The sequence below is a fragment of the Sciurus vulgaris genome (genome assembly GCF_902686455.1).
Source record: "Sciurus vulgaris genome assembly, chromosome: 7".
Taxonomy (NCBI): Eukaryota; Metazoa; Chordata; class Mammalia; order Rodentia; family Sciuridae; genus Sciurus; species Sciurus vulgaris.
The window spans coordinates 123,976,659-124,002,025 of NC_136467.1; the positions used below are offsets into that span (position 1 = coordinate 123,976,659).

General features: G+C 40.3%; 1 protein-coding gene across 1 annotated transcript; it reads left to right on the forward strand.

The window, feature by feature from the left end:
* Positions 1-2,723: 2,723 nt before the first annotated feature.
* LOC306666046 (HLA class II histocompatibility antigen, DM beta chain) lies at positions 2,724-7,367 on the forward strand. The gene is made up of 6 exons (XM_079147857.1): positions 2,724-2,983; positions 4,387-4,668; positions 5,071-5,355; positions 6,398-6,514; positions 6,671-6,706; positions 7,026-7,367. The coding sequence occupies exons 1-6, from the start codon at positions 2,929-2,931 to the stop codon at positions 7,040-7,042; spliced, it is 792 nt and encodes a 263-aa protein (XP_079003983.1). The 5' UTR covers positions 2,724-2,928; the 3' UTR covers positions 7,043-7,367.
* Positions 7,368-25,367: the final 18,000 nt, after the last annotated feature.

The window sequence follows — 25,367 nt, forward strand, 5'->3', positions numbered from 1 at the left end:
GCATAGGACCGCTCGGCACGTGGTCCTTTGCCAGGGCTAGACTTTGTAGACATTGAAAAGGGTGCCAAGACCTGGGTCCTGCAAGGTCAGGCTCACTATCTACTTGGAAAGGATGGGGAGGAATGTGAGGAGGAAGTTTGTGTGTGTGGGCAGGATTTGCATAATTTTGAAACTGTCATAAGAGAAAGTGGGCTGAATGTGGTGGCTCATGCTTGTAATCCCAGCTACTTAAGAGACTGAAGCAAGGGCTTCAGGTTCAAGGACAGCTTGGGCAATTCAGTGAGACCCTGTGTCAAAATAAATAAATAAATAAATAAAAATTTTAAAAAGGCGGTGGGGCTGGGGATGTAGTTCAGAGGTAGAGTGCTCCTGGGTTCAATCCCCAGTACCAAACAAACAAGAGCAAAAAAACAGAAAGTAGAAGAGAGTGGTTTTAAGAGCAGAAAGAACTCTGCACAGGAAAGATGAGCCTTGGATAGATTGGGTGTGTGTTCACTGTGGCCCTTCTCTTCCTCCTTTTCTCAGCAGAGCTCTTACTAACTAATATGAGCATGCTCATTGTAGCTGAAGGGGAAATGAAGCTTGGCGCTGTGTGTGTGTGTGTGTGTGTGTGTGTGTGTGTGTGTGTTTGTGAATATGGGAGTTGTAGAAGAAAAGGAGTTAAACCCTCTACCCCTTAGATGTGACTCTCTGGATCTGTTTTCAAGTCTATAAAATGAAGACAGTTGAACTGGGTGTGGTGTGGCATGCCTGTAATTCCAGTTCCTTGGGAGACTGAGGTAGGAGGATTACAAGTTTGAGGCCAGCCTCAGCAACTTAGCAAGCCCTAAGCACCTTAGTGAAATCCTTGACCCTGTAATTAAAAAAAAAAAAAAAAAAAAAAAAAGAGGCTGGGGATGTGGTTAAGTGCCCCTGGGTTAAATAAAAAGTAATAATAATAATTTTTTTAAAAAAATGAAGATAGTTAACAATTTTTTTAAGATTAAATGAGGGCTGGGGTCGTGGCTCAGTGGTAAAGCACTTGCCTAACATGTGGGAGGCACTGGGTTCAATTATCAGCACTGCATATAAATAAATAAAAATAAAGGTCCATCAACAACTAAAAAAACTGATCTGGAGCATCTTTCTCCCTACGTATTAAAAAAAAAAAAAAAAGATTAAATGAAATAGCATTTAAAAACCTACCTAGAATAATATCTGTTACAAAGTTGAAACTCAACAAATTCTGGATTCCCTACCTGGGTTCTGCCTACTTTAACACACCTGGTTCCTTACAGGAGTCAGAGTTTATAATCAAGGTGGGCTTAAAGCATGGGCATAGTTGGGAAATACGGCAGAACTTCAGTTAATCTTTTTTTAAAAATCTTTTTAAAGATCTTTTTTAGATGTTGATAGACCTTTATTTTATTCTTTTATTTATATGTGGTGCTGAAAATTGAACCCAGTGCCTCACACATGCTAGGCAAGTGCTTTACCCCTGAGCCACAACCCCAGCCCCTCAGTTAATCTTACATAGTTACACAAAACTAGTCTTTTGTTCCTGACATTACTCTTTGAATTCATTTTTGGCACATGCTTTTTTCTCCCATTTTCTCCATAAATAGCAGATTCTCTTGAGGTCAGGGACTTTGGGAGCAAGCAGGTAAGTGTGGTGTTAAGGGACTCCGTCCTGACCTTCTTTTGATTAGTCTGCTATTAAATCCAACAACTTTCAGAAGCTAAGGTGAGAACAGGTAACCCTGGAGCCTACTGGGGAGCAGAGGGAAGTCAATTTAGGGTTTTAAGTTTAGTATGGAAAAATTCATCAATTGTGTAGTTTATAATAGGGTAGAAGAGTAAATTGCCTTTTAAAATCTGTCTTTTCAGGCCTGGGGATGTAGCTCAGTGGAAGGGAGCTTGCCTAACACGTGGGAGACCCTGAGTTCAATTTCTGGCACCTAAATAAAATCTGTCTTTTCCAGGAGAAGAATTGCTGGGAAACTTCATCTCATTGTTTTGGCGGTATTTATAATACATGGACCTGCCTTGGGACTAAAGGGACTGTGAGAGAAACACTCAAGGGAGTTTAGCGTTTGGGGGAAGACAGGTGAACTTTAGGCCCATCGCCAGCTGTTTGCCCAAGGGCGTTAGTGGAATTGCCCTGGGGTCTACCCCAGAGATGGCTCCAAGTGTAAGGGGATGGGGCTTCCTGGCTCCAGAAGGCAGCTATGATAGGTGAGGGGAAATGAAGCTCGACTGGCTGGAATGGAAGAAGCAAAGAGGCCTATGGAGGGACTGTCCAGTCCTCTTCCACTCAACAGTGGAACTCCTCCCCTTCTTCTGCAGTCTTGCTTTGAGAGCAGACAACTCTGCACCCTCTGCCTTCTTCCTTCTCAGCAGCTCTGCCTGTGCCATGGGGGTGACAGAACAGATCATGGGTTTGTGTGTTATCTCCCTATGTAACCTTCTTTTAAGGGAAGAAAGGGTATCTGGTCCTAGTCCTTTAGGAGGGTATTGAGAAGAGAAAGTTAAGCTTGTGGACAGTCCAGGCCACATACATCCTTGGCATGTTGGGATTATTCCCTCCAGTGACCTTGGGAAATCACCTACAGTCTTGTTTCACACAGATTGTCTAAGCCTATGGCAAGACGAGGTTTACCTGGTAACTGATGATGCTAGGCTGTGGCATGCAGTGATTTGTCTCTACATCTGTCCCCGCCTACCTAGTTAATCTGACAACTCCGTTTGGGACGGGGACTCAGATGAGTTGGTCGGAACAGGTTTAGTATCAAATCACTCATCTAGTGAGGATCAAGGGACACCTGCAATACCTTATTCCGTGCAGTGTGTGGAGATCATTTACCCAGACTGAGGCTTCCAGAGCAGGAAAGGATCCAAGGCCCTGTAAGAGCTGGTCCTGGGGCTTGAATCCCCTGTGTCCACCAGAGCATGACCCCACTCCTGCGGCTGCTGCTGGGCCTCAGCCTGGGCTGCACAGGAGCAGGTAAGCATCTTCCTTCCTGGGACCCTCCCATTCCCTGCTCCTCTTTTAGTGTAAGGTTGTTTAGTTTTGTTATTGGGTTTGCACAACCTAGACTAGTTGGTCTTTCTACGACGTTATTCCTATAGCGCTTTGTACTGTTCTTTTGCAATTTTCCCCCTCAGCACCGGGAATTGAAACCAGGGCTGCCTTGTGCATGCAAGGCAAGTGCTCTACTACTGAGCTACTTCCCCTGGCTTTTTAAATTTTTTATTTTGAGACAGGATCTCACTAAGTTGCCCAGGCTGGCATTGAACTTGTGATCCTCCTGCTGTAGACTCCCTAGTAGCTGAGTCTTTGCAGCAATTTTAATAGTAATCAAGTTGTGTAGTGAATTGTGTAACGTATATCCCCTGCTGCAAAGTTGGCCAGGACAATGTCTGCATCTCTCAGCTCCTAGCACTGTGCCTGGCACACAGCAATTGCTTCATAATAGGAATGCAGTTAACAGTTAATATTTTCAGCACAGAACAAGAGTTTTTTCTTCATCCCTTTTCTCCCTTTGAATCATTTGCCTTACTGAAGATCTCTGTTTGGGGTAACTTGTCATGTTTAATCATGCAAATAATCATGGGCTGCTCCTATCCCAGTACTTAGTCTCACATAAAGAGGAAATTAGATTTAAAAACTTCTTTGCTCTTACATCTATTCCCCTTGTTTGGGGGTTTCAGAGACTCCAGCATGTAAGCATGATCAGTGGAGGCTTCCCAAAGTGGGAAATCTCTGCCAGACTAACTGGGTATAACTGAGGCTTGGGTTCCCAGCTGAATACAGGAAAAGACAAGTTTTTTTTTCTTCTGTGTATTTATACTCTATGTGCTCTGTGACCAGATGGGTAGGTTTTTCCCCCTCACACCAACCAATTATCCTATACCTGTTGGCTACAATTCAATTTTGGATCCCAAAGAGTCCCTGTGGAGTTGGGGTGTGCCATCTGCCTGGCATGTGGGCTCAGAACTTCATAGTTGTAAGGAGTTTATGAAATCTCATCACATAGGCATGACTGTCTCAGCCTCCAGCTCCTCTCCCATTCCTGAATGAGAGGAGATGGGGATAAAAGTTCCAAGCTTCTAATCAGGGCTTGATCCTTCCAATGTCCTTTCCTCATCCAGGAGTCCCCCAAGAGTCACCTCATTCAAACAAAAGACAGTGCTAGGAAATTTAAAGGGGTAAGGAGTTCTGCATCAGGAACCATGACAAAGACCAAATATTGGAACAAAAGATGCTTCTAACTCCCTGTACCATTGCTCATGAAAACACAAGCATTTAGGAACTCTGTGCCAAGAACAGGGGACAGAGAACACATTTTTAAGTATTTCATACCAGCAACAGACATTGTCCTACCCTTCCTCCTCTGGTTTCTCTAGGTGGCTTTGTGACTCATGTGGAAAGCACCTGTCTCTTGGATGATGACCGGACTCCAAAGGAATTCACATATTGTGTCTCCTTCAACAAGGACCTATTAGCCTGCTGGAATCCAGAGGCAGGAAAAATAGCCCCTTGTGAATTTGGAACACTGAATTTCTTGGCCCAAGACATCTCAGAATACCTCAACCGAAATGATAACCTGCTCCAGCGCTTGCATAACGGACTCCAGGATTGTGCCACACACACCCAGCCCTTCTGGAAATCACTGACCAACAGAACACGTAAGGAGAGAGGGGTGCAGAGGGGCTATGGGGAAGCACAGTTGGGGCGGGGGCAGGGATGAGCCTTAGCAGGCAAAGTGTTCAAGATTGGAGCAGGAAAGAAGCTACAATGACTTCTGAGAGAGCTTCTGGATCAGACCTGGCATTTATCAATTGTGATCAAACATCATCTTGGAGTAAAAAAGATTAGTGCAATGAATGAAAGCAATGAAGGAATGCAAGGGAAAAAGCAGTGAAGCAGGTGTAAATTTGATGTCTCCTCTTCAAGTGGTGGCTCAGCACGGGGTGGAGAGTATGGAAAGTAGGTTGGCAAAATCTATGAAGAGTCGAAATGGGAAAGAAACCAGGTTGGAGAAAAAGCCAGAATGCCACCTTTGTGATCATGTTTTTCCTCCTATGCAGGACCACCAACTGTGCAAGTAGCCCAAACCACTCCTTTTAACACAAGGGAGCCTGTGATGCTGGCCTGCTACGTGTGGGGCTTCTATCCGGCTGAGGTGACCATCATGTGGATGAAGAATGGGCAGTTTATCAACCCTAACAACAGTGCTCAGAAGACTGCCCAGCCCAATGGAGACTGGACGTACCAGACTGTTTCCCATTTAGCCTTAACACCCTCTTATGGGGACACCTATACCTGTGTGGTGGAGCACTTTGGGACTATTGGGCCAATCCTTCAGGACTGGAGTAAGTGTATGGCAGACGGGGAATCAGAGTTAAAGAAGAGAGATATTGGAAGTTGGTGGTTGAAAAAGGGACATGAGTATTCGGGCAAAGGGTGTGTGGTGTGGAGAGACCCATGGTGTATGGAACCAAGGGAGATGCTGGAAATGGGAAGCAAGTTTGGAGGAACTTATGGAGGGTTTATGACCAGAGATGGGGCAATGGGATACAGGAGTGTAAAGAGTTAGTTATTATTTGGGGCTGGGATGTGGCTCAGTGGTAGAGCACTTGCCTAGCATGTGTGAGGCACTGGGTTGGATTCTCAGCACCACATAAAAATAAATAAATGAAGGTATTGTGTTTGTCTACAACTAAAAAATATTTTAAAAAGGAGTTAGTTATTATCACTGTTGCTATCATGGTGTGGTTGATATTGCCATATCTTGTACCGAGGGTGGCTGGGGAGCATGATTGCCCTAGAAAGAAGATGTGGATTTGGAACCACATGGTCAGAACCAAGCACTGGAATTCACTATCCTAGGCGACTAGTGAGATTTCAACTATTCTGTTGTCAGGTCAGGAATGTCTCTTGGATTATGACCAGACTCCAAAGAAATTCACATACTGTATCTCCTTCAACAAGGACCTATTAGCCTGCTGGAATCCAGAGAAGGGGAAAATAGCCCCTTGTGAATTTGATGATCCTCTCTAATACAGCGGGGCCTCTCAGGGCCTTCTCTGTGGCTCCTTCACTGCTGCTGCCAGTAAGGTGCCCTGGGACTGAAGGAGCCATAGAGAAGGACTTGAGAGGCCCCACTGTATTAGAGAGGAAGTAGAATCAAGTGTGCCAACTCTGGGGGCATAGCTTCTCCAGGGTTGCTCTAGGAGTAGAGGTCAGCAGGATGGCAGGTTTGAGGAAAGTCATCTCCTTGAGAGTGGGTGGTGGGAGCCAGACCCATGGCGCTTGGAAAAAGGACCTGACCTGCGAACCTTCTGGATGGAGTTTGTAATAGATTATGTTGCTCTGAGAGTAAGTAACAGAGATTGGTTTCTATTTTTTTTGCAGCACCTGGGCTGTCCCCTATACAGATTGTGAAGGTTTCTGTGTCTGCAGTGACTCTGGGCCTGGGCCTCATCATCTTCTCTCTTGGTTTGATCAGCTGGCGGAAGTCTGGCTCCTCTAGTGAGTGACCCCCTTGAACTTCCCTCCTTACTCCCGCTCCCAGCCTCTGCTCACTTTCTGCTTTTGGTTGATTCTCACTCTTACCCGTATGTTGTGAATAATGCTAGATACTTTCATTCACAAAAACTGGTGTAATCAAGTGTCTTTCTCTCCTAGGCTACATTCCCCTTCCTGGATCCAATTATCCAGAAGGTAATTTGTTGGTCTGTTTGCCCCCTGGTGGTGGGTGAGGATTAGAGAAGGTTGGTGTTAGGTTCATGGCATGATTTAAGCTGCCTTGTTTGGGATTAGGAGCAGGCAAGAGGAAAGGGGAAAGAGGAGAGCCCACAACCTCCTCCTCTACCCAAATGGAATATCCACGGGAAGGAGCTGAAGATAGTTCTTTTATATTAGCGTTGTTGACCTAGAATTTTTAATATCATTACAATAAGGGCTCGACATGGGATGGCTACAAAAACAAAAGATGGGGTCAAGTTGGTTTATTATTCTCTCTTTTCTATTTCTTCTGCAGGACGGCACATTTCCTAGGACAGACTCCTACAACTTCCACTCTGAGGAGATTCAGATTCTTAATGATGCTACCATGCCCCCCAATATCTTTAAATCCCTCTACTTTCTTTTGGATCCTAAGCTTTTTCCCACTTAATTCTTTGAATTTCCCAGTCCCCCCATGTAAACCTTAGCTTGTTCTGGGGAATATTCTGTAATTAAATTATTATCCAAACCTATATTTCTGGGGTAAGTATAATCCAGGGGAGGGGATTAAAGGTCCTCCTGAGGGCTCCATTGTGCCAAAGAGGTCACTGAGTTGCTGGTGGTCATCTCTGACAAATAAACCCTGATGGAAATATTAGTTTTCCGTGTGTTTTCCCTAGAACTCTGGGGGAAGGAATATGGCTGAGGCCGATTCTTTCCTTGAGTGGAGAAGCCAGTGCTTCCTCTTATTTTTCCAGGTAGACATGGCAGAATTTGGGGCAGTTTTTGAATTTTTAATTCATAAGAAGAAATTAAACTGTGATGGGATAGAGTCACAGAATAAGAGGGGTCTAAGAATTTACTCACCCCATAAGGGGTCTATAAAGGATTAATGAGTTTATACTTCTAAGTGCCTAAGCACATGCCTGGCATATACTGAACTCTCAGTGGTGACATTAGCTGTTATCAGTTATTTGGCATGCAGGCAGGCATTGTGCCAGGTACTTTACATGCCTTATTTAAAAAAAAAAAAAAAAGTTTTACTTATAGATGGATACAATACCTTCATTTCATTTATTCATTTCTGTGTGGTGCTGAGTATGAAACCCAGTGCCTCCCACATGCTAGGAGAGCACTCTACCACTGAGCCACAACCAGCCCTACATGCATTACATTATTTGATCCTCATTACAGACCCAAGGCAGAACCTCAGAAAGTCAGATTCAGGGGGCTGGGTTCAACTTCCGATGTGAGTCCTAGCAGTTTGTTTCATCCATACCCTGAGGCGGGTAGGGATCTGGCTAGAGTGTGCCTCCTCAGCTCTGGGCTCCTCTAGTGTTTGCATCTCATTCTCTTCTCACAGTATCCCCCTAGGAACCTGTTTCCCTCCATGCCACACACCAGGAAGTGAGGTTCAGAGAAATTAAATACTTTGTCCAAGATCAGAAAACCAATGCTCTATATAGTGTTTATCTACCCGAACTGGAAGTAAGTAGATTATTCTGAAGACCCTCATGCAGGTGAGCACACCTTTCTGTCCCAAATCAGAGGGGCAACCTCTGTTGTGGGACAGAGTTCACCCTGTAGAAGAGAGGACACCATCTGTTGCTGTTTATTTTCCAGTGGAGACACCTGCTGGACAGAAAGTTGAGCTGTGGTTTTGGAATTAGAGGTGGGAACCCAAGTGCCAGCAAGGAAAAGAAACCAGACATGAAAAGAGATGGAAGACAAGTACTGAAGGAACTTAACCTAACAGAGAATTATGGAGGAAGAATAAGGGGTTATGGTCACGTGTTTGTGTGTGGGTAACTATGTAGGAACACAGCAACAGGATTTGAAGAGCTGGGAGAAGGATCAGAAGACAGACTTTTTGTTTTTTTAATCTTCTTCTTCTTATTACTATTATTATTATTATTTGTCTTTTTGGCAACTGGGGGTTGAACCTAGGGCTTCGTGAATGCAAGGCAGACGCTTTGCCATTGAGCTTCATCCCAGCCCCAGAAGACAGACTTTTGAAACTTCCTGTAGACCCTTACCACGGTAGGTGTGAGTAGGTGGGAGAGGTGGTCATTAGGGGTAGAACCCGTCTCTAGACTGGTTCTGTGCTGGTGGGGCCTGGAGAAGAGTGGGGGTAGCACTATTCTTACAAACTTCATGTCCAAAGTAACTGCTCAGTGTTTATCCAATGAATTGATCTTCACTACACCCACTCTTTCCCCAGAAAGAGCCTTGTGATTAGGGCATCTTTTCTGGACAGAGTTTGTAGCAGACATCACTGGGAGGGGAAAATATCCATGAGTTTAAATGGTTATTCCTGGAACAAGGTCATACAGGATAGGAAAAAGCAGAGTGATATTACTGGGAAGGTAATTGATAAATGTAGAGTCAGAAATTAATCTGCAATTTTTACCAGTTTTATATTTCACTTTCATTTTTTTTTTCATTCACTGACCTTGTTTTTGGTTTCGATTGTTTAACAAAGCATATTCCTTTTGAAATTCTAGGCTAGTTTGGGGTGGGGCTTTGGTTGTGTCTATGCTTGTATGGTTTTGAAGAAGCTGCACATCTGTGGAGTAGATGGAGTCTGGTTGTTACCGAAAGCTCTGTCCTTGTCACTGAGGCCAGTCCAATAATGAGGCCACTGTTTTGTGAGAAAAAGGAAAAAGAAGTTTTATTGCTTTGCTAGTAAAGGAGAAACACAGGGAACTCCTGTCCCAGAGGCCGTGAGTCCACTCAGCAGCAGGAACAGGGGACCTTTGAAGAGGTGATTCAGTGGCTGCATTCCATGTGTTCTCTGTCTGGAGTTGTAATTCACTGGTTAATTTGGGAGATAGTCATTTCTGAGTCTGGTACCGTCCCCAAAGTCTGGATTACATGGTTCCTATGGTGGGTGTGTACTCAAGGACAGATAAATCTACCCAAAATAGGGGAAGAAAGGTAATCCTGTTTCCCCCGACATTAGGGAGGGGTAGAGATTAGGGAGGAGCAGGGAGAGAGGAAGAGAAAGAAACATGTCCATTTAAAAAAAAAAAGTTGCAGTGGCAGACAGCAGGGCTGTATTCAAAGCATAGAGTGGACCACTGTTACATGGTCACAGCAGTGGGGATCAAAGGGTCAGGACCCCAGACAAAAAGAGTCAGTCACATAATGAAACAGCTTCTAGACCTCCCTACCTCCCCTCCCTGCCTGCCACCAGAGATTATTGGTACAGGCTTTTCTCTGCCCTAAATTTGTAGGTTTTTTATTTTATAGGGGAAAACTGTTGCCTTCCAGGTGAGGATTAGGAAAAAATGCCCCATAGGTCTCCTAGGATCTAGGAAGCCAGATTACTCTGGGTAGAAAAGGAAATACTTTGGCATTATGCAGGGGGATAAGGATGCATGGAAGGAAGGTAGAAGAGGGATAAAAGTGGGTCACCTGGGCATTGGTGTGAAAGTAGAAAGTCAGACAATGGAGTGCCCAAAAGGGGAAGGGGTGTGGGATAGTGGGGGAGGAAGTGGGGAGGGAGAGAAGAGAGGAGAGGGAGAAGAAGGCAAGAGCAGAGATGGGGGAGAGGGAGGGAGGGGGAGAAAGGGAAGAAGGGGGAGGGGAGGGGGAGAGAGAGGGAAGAGAGAGAGAGAAGAGAGAGAAAGAATTGGGCCTTTGGATTATACCTAATGGGAGCTACATGAATGGTTTGAGCTGGAATTGACTTTAAAGGTCATCTAGTCCAACTCTCCACTCATAAAAGAACCAGAGTCTCTGTCCCCATGGGCAAGCACAGTGCAAGGACTTCCTTCAACCCTCAGGGCAGATAACCATGCTGTAGAGAAATGTGTGGACTCAGGGTTTGAGGTTCTTTTGACCATTAAAGACAATGGGAGTAAAACCCAAATACACAATGGGAAGGTGTAGCCTCAGATCTCTCCTGAGTTATGGATTTTCTTTTTCTCCCCATCTGTGCACACATTCATGTGAAGGGAATAGGATCAACATTTAATCACAGTGCCTAGTTATGAAAATTCTTTTTCTTTTTTTAAACATGTTTTAGTTGTAGATGAACACAATACCTTTATTTTATTCATTTATTTATTTTTATGTGGTGCTGAGGATTGAACCCAGTGCCTCACACATGCTAGGCAAGCGCTCTCCATCTAAGCCACAACCCCAGCCCCTGAAAATTATTTTTCGATCATTTTCTCAATTAATTGTTTTCATAGTAAAATTGGGCAAATCAGAAGACAAATGAGGGTGGAGCTCTACCTTAACTCCACCCTTTTTTTTGGTGAGGTGCCTGCCATTCCTGGGAGCCCCCAAATTGCCTTGAAGTGAGGCACAGAGGATTCCTCTTTGGTGATTCCTGCCAATCCTTGGCCAGACTGTCCCCAGGGGCTGCAGAGGGTGGAAAGGCACCAATTGCTCCCAGATAGCGTGCTTGCTGGCTCTCAGACCCTGCCTCTTCCACTGCATATGAGGTTTCCAAGAACTCTTGGCCAAGGTACCTGGTCTGGGGCAGGGAATGAAGAACTGGTTTTTATTGGTGTTTAAGTCTCAATAGATAACGGATGGCATACTCAAAATAGGATAGTTCAAGGACAGTTTATTTACAAGGAAAGACTTACAAAGAAGTGGGTGAGGATAGTACACCAGTGAGCTGGTGGCAGCTGGGTCATTCCTACCCAAAGAGCCAGGGACTGGAGAGGTTATCAGAATTCAGCTGGAGAGCAAGTTTTGTAGGGTTGCCACCCTGCTGGGAGCAGTGCCCATCGGTTCAAGGTGAATGCAGAGAAGGAAGCCCTGATCTCATACTTCTCTTCCATCTGCTGTCAGGTTGAGGCTGAAAGCAAGAGGAGTCTGTCCATGTCGTATGGCTTAGCAGCTGGGTACACGCCAGGGTGGAGAAGGGTGGAGAGGGGCTCTGGAAGAACAGATGGAGGACAGTAAGCACATTCACAACAGGGAGGAAAGGAACCAAGGTTGGGTGTGTGTGGTAGGGGGAGAGGTACAGAACATGGGCTTCCTTTGGCCTTGAACAGCTATAGAAACTTAGTAGCAGAAAACCAAGTCTGGTTTCCTGCTGGGGAACTGGGGAGAATACTCTCTTGCCCACAAGGTTTATGTAACTCTTTATGAATCTTTGTTTATTTTTTCATACATATTTTACAGTAAGTTTATTACATCCCTCAAAGTTAAGCTTGAATTTTGGTTAAGATTATACTGTATTTATAGAGCAATTTGGGGATAATTGGTTTTTGAAAATATTGTCATGCCATGCAAAAGCATAGGGTAGTTTCCTGTTTATTAAAATAGACTTGTTTGCTCTTTTCTATACTTTTTGAAGTGAACTTTTTCATAGTGGTTCTTTGTATACTGAGCTAATTTTTAGAAATTTGATAACTTTCGCTGCTATTGTGATTGGTATCTAACTGTAATTTTATTTTCAAATCAGTTTTTCTGGTGAAGAGAAATATATCCATTTTTTTTTTTTTTTTTCAGTACTGGGATTGGCCCCGGGCAGGGTGTTACTAAGATGCTTAGGGCCTTGTTAATGATGCTAGATTCAAACTTGCAATCCTCCTGCCTCAGCCTCCCAGGTCATTGGGATTACAGTCATGCTCCACTGTGCCTGGCTCAATTTTTTAAAAAATTATGATTAAAAATAACTTTCATAAGTTATCATCTTAATCATTTTAAAGTGTACAATTCAACAGTATAAGTATATTCACAATGTTGTACAATCAATCCCCAAACCTTTTTCATCTTGCAAAACTGGAACTCTACCCATCAAACAACTCCCTTCCCCCTGACCCTCAGTCCCTAGTGACCATCAGTCTATTTTCTGTTTCTATGAATTTGACTACTTTACTTACATGATATAATAATAATATAATAATACAGGTTTCGTCTTTTTGCAGCTGGTTTATTTTCTTAGCCTAATGTCCTTAGAGTTCATCCATGCTGTGGCATGAGACAGTATTTCTGTGTTTCTTACAGCTGAATAACTTTCCACCATATATAAAGGCCATAATTTCTGTTCATCTGTCAGTGGACATCTGTGTAGTTTCTACTTCTTCGTTATTATGAATAATGCTGCTATGAATGCAGGTTGTAAAATTCTGCTTAAGTTCTTTCTCTCAGTTTTTATTTATTTATTTGTTTATTTATTAATTGGTGCTGGGGATTGAACCCAGGGGTGCTTTACCACTAAGCCTCATCTCCAGCCCTTTTTATATTTTATTTTGAGACAGGGTCTCGCTAAGTTGCTCAGGAGGGCCTCACTGAGTTGCTGAAGCTGGCCTTGAACTTGAGATCCCCCTGCCTCAGCCTCCCAAGTCTCTGGGAGTTCTTTTATGTTTATACCCAGAAGTGGGATTACTGGATCATATGGTAGTTCTATTTTAATTTTTTGACATAATGCGATACTGTTTTCCATAGCAGTTGTACTGTTATACAATTCTACTAACAATGTATATGAATGCTAATTTCTCTGCATCCTACTTTTTTCTCTTGTCCTCCATCTCTTCCTTCTTTCTTCCTTCCCCCCTGCCTCTTTCCCAGCTCCCTTTCTCTTTCTTAGAGCAGCCATCCTAATGGGTCTGAGGCGATATTTCAATACATTGTTGATTTGTTCTTATGTAAGGATTAGTGATGTTGAGCATTTTTTCAGGTACTTGTTGGTCATTTGAATATCATCTTTGGAAAATTGTCTTTGCGCATTTTAAAATTGTTTGCTATTACTGCATTGTAGGAGGTCTTTATATATTCTGGATATTAACTTTTTGTCAGATATATGATTTGTAAATATTAGAAGTCAACCAATTTTCATACAATTAATCTTATGTGGGACAATTTTCCTAGATCCTCTCTTTTGATTTTTGTGGTTCGTTATTGATATAATGTGATTCCTCACATTGCCCTCCTCTGACCACACCCACCTCCCTCCTGCCCAGCACCCTCCTTAATACCTAGCACTTGCTAATCTGTGCTCCCTCCATCTTCCTTCCTTCCTTCCTTCCTTCCTTCCTTCCTTCCTTCCTTCCTTCCTTCCTTCCTTCCTTCCTTCCTTCCTTCCTTCCTTCCTTCCTTCCTTCCTTCCTTCCTTCCTTCCTTCTTTCCTTCCTTCCTTCCTTCCTTCCTTCCTTCCACCAGGGATTTAACTAGGGAGGATTTAACCAGGGTTTTATCAAGGAGCCACATCTCCAGCCCTTTTTATTTTTTATTTCTGAGACAAGTCTAAGTTGCTTAGGGTCTCACTAAATTGCTGAGGCAGGCCTGGAACTTGTGATCCTCCTGCCTCAGCTCCCAAGTTGCTGGGATTACAGCTGTGCCTGGCTTCTGTGCTTTTTTCTATAATTTTTTCATTTCAAGACAAAATGTTTCATTTTAGGAACATACAGTATATAACTTCTTGGAATTGATTTTTTTTCTAGGAATTCTTTCTCTGGAGATTATACAAGGTTGCCGCATATATACATAATTTCTTACAGTTGAGTACATAGTCTGTGGTTATGGCTGTAGCAGTTTTGCCATTCACCTGTTGATGACATTTGGGTTGTTACTAGCTTTTGGCTAAAATGAATAAAGTGACTATAAGCATATATGTACATTTTTGTGTGTCCGAACAGAAGTTGTCTTTCCTTGGGACAAATGTGCTGTTGAATTCTTCCGTGTCCTTCCTGACTTTCTGTCTAGTTCTATTAATTGTGAGAGTTGTGTTGAAGTTTCCAAACATAATCTTGGGCTTATCTATTTCTTCTTTCAGTTCTATCAGATTTTGCTTCACATATTTTTAACTTTGTTTTTTTGGGCATAGACATTTATGATTGCTGCATACGTCTTCTTGGTAGATTGACCCTTTTATTATTACAAATTTCCTTTTCTCTAAAGTTTATTTTATCTGATAGTAGAACACTTACACTTACTTCTGTTTTCCTCTGATTAATGATTGCATGATTTTACTTTTAATTTGTCTATATTGTTATATTTGAAATGTTTTTTTGCAAGTAGTACCAATCTCTGCCTTTTAATTGATATATTTATACCATTTTCATTTAATGTAAATATTGATATATGTATTCCTCTACTTGGCTGCCATAACAAAATACCATAGATTGGGTAACTTAACAGAAATTTGTTTTCTCATGGTCCTGGAGGCTGGAGGTCTAAGATCAGGGTACCAATGTGGTAGGTTTCTTCTAAGGACTTTTTCTGGTTTGTAGAAAGTTGCCACTGTTCTCACTGTGTCTTCACTTGGGGGAGGGAAGGTAGATTTTGGGAGGCAGAGAGAGGGAGGGAGTGCTTGGGCGTACCATGGTCTTTCGATTCCTTCAAGGACACTAATCCTGTAAGATCAGACCCCTACCCTTATGACTTCATTTAACCTGAATTACTCAGGCTCTTCAGACAGTCCCATTGGGGATTAAGACACATATGAATTTGTGGGACACAGTTCTCTTTGTAGTAATACAATAGGACTTAATTTTTTCAAATTATTTTATATTCTTCTCCTTGTCTCCATTTTTCATTTTTCTGTTTATTGTTTTTGTCTTTCTGTGACTTACCTGAAAGTTTTTATTTGTTTATTGCATTTTCAAGTGCATCTTTCTTGCACGACTTTTAAGTGATTGACATATATTGCTTATCACAGTCTACTAGTGTCATCATTTACCAGTTTGAGTAAATTATAGAAACCTTACTTTTCTTTATATCCCATACCTTCACTCTCTCCACTTAAATTCTTATATATTTCCTTTACATACATTTAGAACCACATCAAATTGTTTTAGGTTTTGCTTCAGCTATCAAACAATTTAGAACACTAAAGAACAGGAGAAAAATTCACTACTTTTACCCATATATTTACTTACCTTCTTTTTTCTTTCTTGATGTTTCAACAGTGATATTTTATCATTTCCACTCTGTTTAGAGAACTCCTTTTAGCCATTTGCATCATTGCTGGGTGGGTGTTCTTGCCCCATCCTCTAACTCCATTGACATCTTGGGGAGGGGATATCATTACTGAGCTGCAGAAATGAAATTCTTGGCTTCCTAACTGGTTTGCTTGGACACCATTATAGGGTAATGGGTGGGGCCTTGTTATAGAATCAAGAGTGTGGAAGTCTTTGGTTTTCCTGGTGGGAGTGGGGGTCATGGTTATCTATGGTGTTTGCTTGGAGTAGAGCAGTTATTTTCTGAAAGTTTTGTCTTCATGGGCTGCCACTGTCCTGGTCGCATGCCAGTGATACCAAGGATTTTGCTGCAGCTGTGGCTTTTTATGTGTGTGCCACCTGCTCTTTCCAAGTTGCCGGCCACCTCCAAGTCTGGGATATATAGGGCAAAAGGAAGTCCCCAGGAGCTCTTATCATTGTGCCATTCTTTAGTGCTGAGGTCCTAACTGATCTTTCTTCTCATTTCCACCTTTCAACGTCTTCTTATATTTGCTTTCTATATAAGGCCCACAGTTTTAGTGGCATTTAATAGGAGGAATACAGAAAAGTAGGTCTATTCCATCTTCCCAGAAGCAGATGTCCTTGCTGTGGGACTTGTGTAACTTACAATAAATCAAATAGGTTTTCTTTCATTTCTACTTCACTAAGTTTCTTTTTATGTGGATGTAAAATAATTGTACATATTTATAGGCTACATTTGATGCCTGTGAAAACACATATTGATCAAATAAGAGTAATTAGTATTTTCATTTCCTTAAACACTTATATTTTCTGCTAAGAATCTTCAGATTCCTCTTTTAGTTCCTTTTTTTTTTTTTTTTGGTACTGGGGGGATGGAACCCAAGGTCACTCACTTGAGTAGGAGTATCTACTGAGCCACATCCCCAGACCTTTTTATTTATTTATTTTTTAATTTTGAGGCAGGGTCTTGCTAAATTTGCTTAGGCCATCCTTAAGTTGCCAATGCTGGCCTTGAACTTGTGATCCTACTTTCTCAGCCTCCCAAGCTGCTGGGATCACCAATGTGCACCACCACGCCCAGCAGAACTAATTCCTTCTACATAACTGTGTTTTGGTACGCTTTATCCACATGTTTTAAAAAGAATACACAAATGCATGTTGAAATTAAAACAATGGTTTTCCAGTATTTATTTATTCCATTGTATCTAATTTTCTTTTTAAATTTCTTAATACAGTGAATCACATTGAAATTTTTTAAAATGTGAAATATCTTTGCATCCCTGGGATAGATCATCTTATTGTTACACATTTACTGTTAGTTTGTTTAGTTAATTTTTTACTCAGGGTGTTGTATTTGCTTTTATGAAGGATAGACATAAAACTTGTTTTCCTCGTATGTCCTTGTTTACTTTTGTAATAAAAATACCTCTTTACAATGAACTTGCAGATTTTGTTCTTTGTTCTATTTTCTGGAACAACATAAAACTATATTTTTAAAGGTCAGTTTTTGTTTTCATTAATCTTTTTATTGATTTTAGTTCTCTATTTCATTGATCTCTATTCTTATCTTTATTATTTCCTTCCTTCTTTGGGTTTGCTCTTTTTTTTTTAAATCTAACTTGAGCTAAATGCTTAGCTTTTTAGATTCTAATCTTCTTTTGTTGCCTTATAAGTGTATATAAAGGTAAAAAATTTCCTCTAAGTTCTGCTATAATCATATCTAGCACATTTTTGTACATAGTATTTTAATTTTTATTGAGTTCTAAGAATTCCTCATATTCTTTACATTTTTAACTCAAACTTTATGACTTTTAAAAATTTCTTTTACTTTTAAAATGACTTCAAATTAAAGAGAAGTTACAATAGTACAAAGAATTCTTATGTGCACTTTGTCTAAATTCAAAAATTTTGATCATTTTGCATTATTGGTTTCTTTTTCTGCCTCCAACATTTTCCCCTACCCTTTTCAGAGTTAGTTACAGATGTCCTAACCCTCTGCTGCTAAATATTTTCACGTGTTTCCCAAGAACAAGAAAATTTTCTTATATAAATATAAGAGAACAATCATATTCAGGGAATTTAAATTGGAAAAAAATACTATTTTGTAATCTGTAATCTATATTCAAATTTCATGAATTTTTTCCAATAAAGATACTCCCTACCCCCAAACTCCTTGCCTGTAGTCCAGACTCACTCATTGCAGTAAGTTTTCAAGACTTTTTAGTAATTTTTAACTTGGAAGAGTTTAGCAGCAGTTTCTTATTTACTGAGGCTTTATTTTAATAAACTAAAATTAAATAATTTTATTGTTCTGAACTTCAAGATCTTCCCCTGGGGATTGAACCCAGGGGCACTTAACCACGGAGCCACATCCCCAGCCCTTTTAAAATATTTTGTTTAGAGACAGGGTCTCATTAAGTTGCTCAGAGCCTCACTAAATTGCTAAGGCTGGCTTTGAACACACACTCCTGCCTCAGCCTCCCAAACCACTGGGATTATAGGCATGCGCCACTGCATCTGACTGAACTGCAAGATCTCTGCTTATTTTTTTGTCTAGTTTGTGAAGGTTTTTGAAGGGATTTGTTAAATCATTAAATGCATTTTTTTCCCTTCTTTCTCTTCTGCAGTGCTGGGGATTGAACCCAGGGCTTTGCATATTCTAGGCAAGTGCTCTACCACTAAGCTACACCCCCTACCCTGTATTTTTTTTTTTTAAATCAACTTCTGCCTGTGATTTTTTTCAATTATTGCTTTATAAATTGTGAGACTATATTGTTAAATTTATGTTTATTTATGTTTACTGCATTTTACTTTGTTCTATTGTTTCTTTTTAAAATCATATGGATGTCTTTTGTCCTTTATGCATTTCATTTTTAACTTTAAATTCTATTTTGTTATGTATTATATTGATATTGATGGGACTTTATTTTGCATCATATTTACCATGGGGTAGATCTTTTTTTTTCTCTCCTTTTAATTTTAATCCTTATGTATTTTTTTTTTTTTTGCTCTAAGAATTGTTGTAAATCACATATTATTTTTTGGTATTTCCTCCATTTTGAGAACCTTGATCTTTTAATTGGTAACTCCTAATGTACTAAGATATATTCTTGCAACTCATTCCACATTTTGTATTCATTGTCCAATTTCTTCCCATCTCTTGCTTTCCACTTGATAGATGGATACCTTTTTTTTCTACTGGATTAAAAGTTGTTACTTACTGACTCTGTTCTTATCATGGTTGCCTGTTATTATTTTATCTTTTATTTTTAAATTATAGGGTACAGTGTGCTATCCATTGTCTCAAACATTTATCATTTCTTTATGTTGGGAACATTCAAAATTCTATTAGGTCTTTTGGCATAAACATCTAAGTTTGTCATAGTTCCCTACTGTTTTATAGAACACTTGAAGCCATTTTTCCTATCCAACTGTACCCCTGTACCCATTAAACCTTTTCTAACTCCCCTCCCATTCTCGTACTTCCAAGTCAGTTGCCTTTAAGACACACATTTGTTTTAAAACATTTCTTAAATACCTTAATATTTGTATCTTGCCCCCAGTTTTTAAAAAGCATACTCTCATGTCCTTTTGATCTTATTCTTTCCTCATCCAAATGCCAATTCTACTACCAACTATCTGTGTGTGTGTGGTGTGTATGTGTGTATGTATATAATTTTGAGGGGCTGGGGATTAAATACAGGGTCTTGTATACTGAGGAATGAACCCAGGGGTGCTTAACCACTGAGCAACATCCCCAGCACCCACCTCTTTTTAAAAAAAATTGAGACAGGGCCTTGCTAAATTGTTTGGACCTCACTAAGTTGCTGAGGCTGGCTTTGAATTTGCAATCCTCCTGACTCAACTTCCTGAGCTGCTGGGATTACAGGTGTGGTTCACCAACCTGGCTCCAAAGTATATTTTAAATTCTACAGTAACACATACACACACACACACACACACACACACACACACACGCACACAATTTTCTAAAAAAAAAAAAAATTTCTCTTCTTTGCTGCAATTTTATTGTAAATAAACAAATAGTAACTAAAGACCATATGATGTTCTTTGATCAAAGCCTTAAAATTCTGACATAGCATCCTCATTGCTCTAGATGGATTTGGAACAAAAATCATAGTTAAAAATAAAATACTTTGGATTTTCAAAATATTTGATTCTATTTTTCTTCTACATTCTCTCTCTGACTAATGCAACATGGTTTCTCTTATATACCTACAAAAAAATGACTTCAAAATCCATTTCTCCAAATCCAAATCCACCTTTATTCTCAATATCCATGTATGCCACTATTTATTAGGGATTGAACCCAGAAGCTCTTTACCACCAAGCTACACCCCCCAGCGCTTTTATTTTCTTTTTGAGACAGGCAGCTCTAATTTGGAATCCTCCTGCCTCAGCCTCCTGAATCACTGTGATTACAAGCATGTACCAGTGGGCCCAGTGGTATGCCACTATTTAGAAGAAAAGGAGATAATATAAATCAAATGACTCAAATGAAATCAACAAAAGGAAAATCAATGAAACAAACTTCCATGTAGGCCTAATAGGACTTGAAAACTGATCTGAGCCAAGTTTCTGGCTCAGAAGGTTGAATGGACAGTGCTGTAATCCATTGGAAGAGGAAACACACAGGAAGGGCATGTTTGCAGGGAGTGTAGGGAATGTTTTCTCAAAGGTCTCCACTGTTTTCTCACTGGGTGCTCCGTGGTTCTTCATGTTTGTATCAGTTGGGGATGCCAGGAGACCCAGGAGATGGTCCATCTCATGGATAAGGAAGGAGCATCCAGGCTACCAGTCAGTTGGTCAGGAACCAAAGAGGCTCAGTACAAGCAGCAGTTCGTCCAGTAAGTACCATGAAATGCTCAGCCATCAGGTGAAGCAAGGGGCCAGGGATATCAGGATCACAGTCCATATTCAGTCCTGGGCGGTCTGGACAGGTTCACAGTTAGTGTGGTCAAACCCCAAGGACAAATACGGGCTGTTGTTTCACACTCTGATTGGAGTTGATAATAAGAAATGGCTAGCGTTATGGCCTGGTAGATGGGTTCTTAGATCTGTTTCTTTGATCTAATTCTTGTAAGAGGTGGCAAGACAGAACATGTCCTATAGGACATTTATCTCAAAGTTGTGTCACAGGTGATCTGCATTAGAATTTTCTGGGGTTTGTGATGAAAATGCAGATTTCTGTACCTCTCAGGACCTGCTGAGTCAGAAAGAATCCCTGGGGCTGGAGTCTGAGAATTTGCACTTAAACCTACTTCCTAGTAATCCTTAGATACACTAAAGTTCAAGAACCATGGGCTCCGTTGAGTATGCCTGTAATCCCAGCGGCTCAGGAGGCTGAGGCAGGAGGATCACAAGTTCAAAGTCAGCCTCAGCAAAAAGTGAGGTGCTAAGCAACTCAATGAGACCCTGTTTCTAAATAAAATACAAAATAGGGCTGGGGGTGTAGCTCAGTGGTCAAGAGCCCCTGAGTTTAATCCCCAGTACCAAACAAACAAACAAACAAAAAGGGTAAACTTGTTGGGTTAACTTATGTTGGTCTTATTAACACAAAAATTATGCCAAATATGAATTAATTGGGCAATTGGACATATCTTTGGTTTGAGGAGGCTGATGATAACTTTGTCCATTATTTCTCAGTTCTTCTACTATTTCCAGTCTTACTGCTATTTTTTTTACTGAAGTTTTATGTTCCCCACTAAATTTTCTTTCTGCTGGTAGAAAGAAAATCATCTTTGTTTTCCTTTTTAGTTTTATTTTTTTAACTAAAAATTTCTGAAACATTCTTAGCTTTAATGAAAATACTTCCAGAACCTGTGCAAAAGGTGGTCATTAGATTGATGTTCTGAAGAGCTGAATTGTATATCAGCAGAGTTCAATAAATATTTATTAGCAACAGGGTCCTTTGTATAGAACAAGAGAAGATAGACACCATTATTCCCTGGGAGAGGACACTCCAGTTATGCAGACACTAAAACTGTGGTATTGAATGTTTTCAAAGCCTAAATCCTTCTCAGTAAGAAAAAAAAAAAAAAAGCTGAAAATAGAAATTCTAATATTTCCTTTCTATACCCTAAAGGATCATTTGTGTATTCCCTGCAGTGGGCTCACTCTATTTTGAAGACAGTGCTTTAGAAAACAACACATGTCTGCATATTGTCAAGTACTAAGTTCTATATTACAGCAAAAAATGCTTTAGAGAGGAGTAAGAACAAACTCAGGTTCCCTGAATTGGTCAGTGAATTAAATGCAATTCATAAATCAAAATATATTCAATAAAAAGAGAAAAAATTTGCTCTGGATTCATGGTGTGGCCTAGTCTTTAAGAGGGAGACATAGCTAACACAGGACAAAAACAGATAAGCAGAGGGCAAAGAGACACAAGAAATTAAAAAACTACTTCCTTCTGGTGAAATGTTTTCCTGCCCTTCGTAGGTATTTGCTGACATCTACAGGCTGCAATTTGCTAATGGTTTGTTTTATTTAAGGATCCTGTAGTGAATGCTTTCCAAATGTAGTTAATTTTAATTAATTAACTAACTAATTAGAAAAAATTATTGAGGATCAAATCCAGGGGCACATGAGCACTGAGCTGCAACCTCAGTGTACCCAAACTCTTTAAAATTTTATTTTGAGACAGGGTATCCCTAAGTTGCCCAGCCTGGTCTTGAACTTGTAATCCTCCTACCTCAGCCTTCGGAGTAGCTAGAATTACAGGTACTTGCCACCAGGACGGGATAATGTGTGAATTAAAAAAAAAAATTATTTCATTAAGAAGTTTTTTTTTTTTTTTTTTTTTTTTTTGGTACCAAGGATTGAACCGAGAGGCACTTAACCACAAAGCCACATCCCTCACCCTTTGTATTTTTGGTTTTGAGACAGGGTCTCACTAAGTTGCTTAGGGCCTTGATAAGTTGCTGAGGTAGGCTTTGAAATTGTCTCAGCCTCTCAAGACACTTGGATTACAGGTGTGTGTCATTGTACCTGGCCAATAATTTAAAATTTTTTAAAAAGGCAAAATAATTGTTTTAAAATTTAGTTACTTATGCATCCATTCATTTCTGTTTACCCATGCCTTCCTTTTGATATTGGAAATGTTTATCATTATTATTTTTTAAAAATATTTTTAGTTGTAGATGGACACAATACTTTTTAAATTTATTTTTTATGTGGTACAGAGGATCCAACCCAGTGCCTCATGCTTGCTAGGCAAGTGCTCTACAACTGAGCTACAATCCCAGGCCATGTTTCTCATTATTGCTTTATGTATTGACTGTTCTTGAAAAGCTCAGATTATATTTTAAAACTCAACCATCAAACACCAAAAACCCCACAAACTCAATTATTAAATAGGCAAATTATCTTCTCAAAAGGAAAAATGCAAATGGTCAAAAAATATATGAAAAAAGTGTTCAATATCATTAGCAATTAGGGAAACGAAAGTCAAAACTACATTGAGATTTCATCTCACACCAGTCAGAATAGCAGTCATCGAGATACAAATAATAATAAATGCTGGAGTGGATATGGAGAAAAAGGAATACTTTTACACCATTGGTGGGATTGGAAATTAGTTACAACCACTATGGGAAATCAGAATGGAGCTTCCTCAAAAGATTAGAAATGAAACCACATATGACCCTGCTATACCACTCCTCGGTATTTATCCTAAAGAATTTCCATGTTTACAGCATCACGATTCATAATAACCAAGCTATGGAATCAGTCTTGGTGTCCATGAATGGATAAAGAAAATGTATAAAGAAACAAAAAAATATATAATGGTTTTAGTCAGTCATAAGCAAAAATGAAATGATATCATTTGCAGGAAATGGATGGAACTTGAAAATATCATGTTAAGTGAAATAAATCAAACTTAGGTCAAGGGATGTATGTTTTATCTCATATGTGGAAGCTAAAGAGTAAAAAGGAAAGGAAAGGTGGGGGAATTTCATGAAAACTGAAGCGAGATCAGCAGTGTAAGGGAATGGGACCAAGGGACTGGAGGAGGGGAGGGTAAGGAGAAACACTGGGAAGTGATATTGGTCAAATTATATTGTTATATTGTGTGCTTGAATGAATATGTAACAACAAATCCCACCATTATGTACAGCTGTAATGCACCAATAAAAATATGGAAAAAAAAGAAAAACAAATCTCAATCATCAGCTTTGTGGGAGAGAGACCGAATCTGTCTTGTACCTCCACTTCCTTGCATGGCGTAAGGCTCGTGGTGGATACGTTTAAATGTCTTCTAAATGGCTGAAATGTACTTGTTTAAAAGAACTCTGTGACAAACCCTTTAATAAAATTAACAGTTGATAAAATATAATTTCAGTGAAACAGAACTATTTATAGGTGGGCAAAACCATGCTCTGGGTAAGCCAGTGGGGATGTCTGAGTTGCATGGTTAGTACAGATTCATATCCGGAAGACAGTTCACACAGTCTCATACCTTCTTATCACCCGTGGGGAAGAGCTGGAGCTTAAAGAAACTAGAAAAAGCTTGCCCAAGGCCACACCATTACTTGGGGACAGTTATTTTACTATGTAACAAATTATGTGTGATTATTGTCTTTCGAGGTGATTACTACAGGTTTTCTTAAAGGAATGAGCTTCTTTCTGCAATCCCAAAACTATTCAAGTTCTTGCTTGCTTTCTGCAAGAGTAGAATACATAGGGCTAGATAACATTTTGTAGAGCTTAAAACTTCACATTCATTTTGTGTTGCTTAAGGATTCTCAAGTATTTAGTGAAAAATATTAAAAACATGTGCTATAGTTTTGATCTTAATTGTCCCCTAAAGATTCTTGTGGTAAAGGCTTAGTCCCCAGCTTGGAGCTACTAAGAGGTGGTGGAACCTTTAAGAGGCAGGGCCTAAGGGGAGTCTTTAGGTCATTGAAGGCATGGTCTTCAAGGGGATAGTGGAAGACCAACCCCTTCTTCTTGCTCTTTTGCTTCCTGTTGGTGAAGTGAATGGTTTAGCTCTGCTAGGTGACACTCAGGCCTGAAGCAATGGAGCCAACTGATCTTGGACTGAAACTTTTAGAAGTGTGAGCCAAATAAACCTTTTTTTCTTTGTAAGTTGATTGTCTTGATTGTTTGCTATAGTGACAGAAAGCTGACTGAACACAGTGGTTTTAAAATCTTTATCAGATAATTCTAGCATTTCTTTCATTTTGCTTTTGGCTTCTATTTATTATCTTTATTTTCATTCAGTTTTAGGTTTTTTTGATTATTGATCAAGGTTTTCCTTGATCATATCTTGATATGATAAATGATTTTCCCTTTAAATCTGGACATTTAATTATGGTATAAGGCCCTGGGTCTGATTTAAAGGTTCTGTTTTATCGGCAGGGTGGTGGGTGAACTTTATCACTGTCCAGGTGTGGGTAGAAGTCCAGGCTCTCTACTCTGCCTCCCTTGACACCCCTGATGAGTCCTCATTATTTGTGAGTAGGTTGGGAATTCTGGATGCACAGTCAGTGTTCATTGCTACTTCCCTGTCTGGCTGGGGTAGGCGCCATTACTGTTCTTCATGTGACTTCCACTGACACCAAGCTGGGAGAGTGGGTGAAAGGGTGGTGAATAGAGTCAGGGGTGGTTGCCTGATTAGGTCTTGGTGGTGATGAAAATCCTGACTCTCCACTAGGCATTGTCTGTAAGCACCCCAAGAGGGGAAATAAGGGAGCCTCAATGCTGCAGGATGTGGGTGGAAGTCTAGATCCCACTGGCACTGCAGG

Coding starts and splice junctions, on each gene's coding strand:
- LOC306666046 (XM_079147857.1), top strand. CDS start 2,929: ATGACCCCACTCCTGCGGCTGCTGCTGGGCCTCAGCCTGGGCTGCACA. Junction 5,356..6,397: donor GCCAATCCTTCAGGACTGGA/GTAAGTGTATGG, acceptor TTTTTTTTGCAG/CACCTGGGCTGTCCCCTATA. Junction 6,515..6,670: donor GCGGAAGTCTGGCTCCTCTA/GTGAGTGACCCC, acceptor TTTCTCTCCTAG/GCTACATTCCCCTTCCTGGA.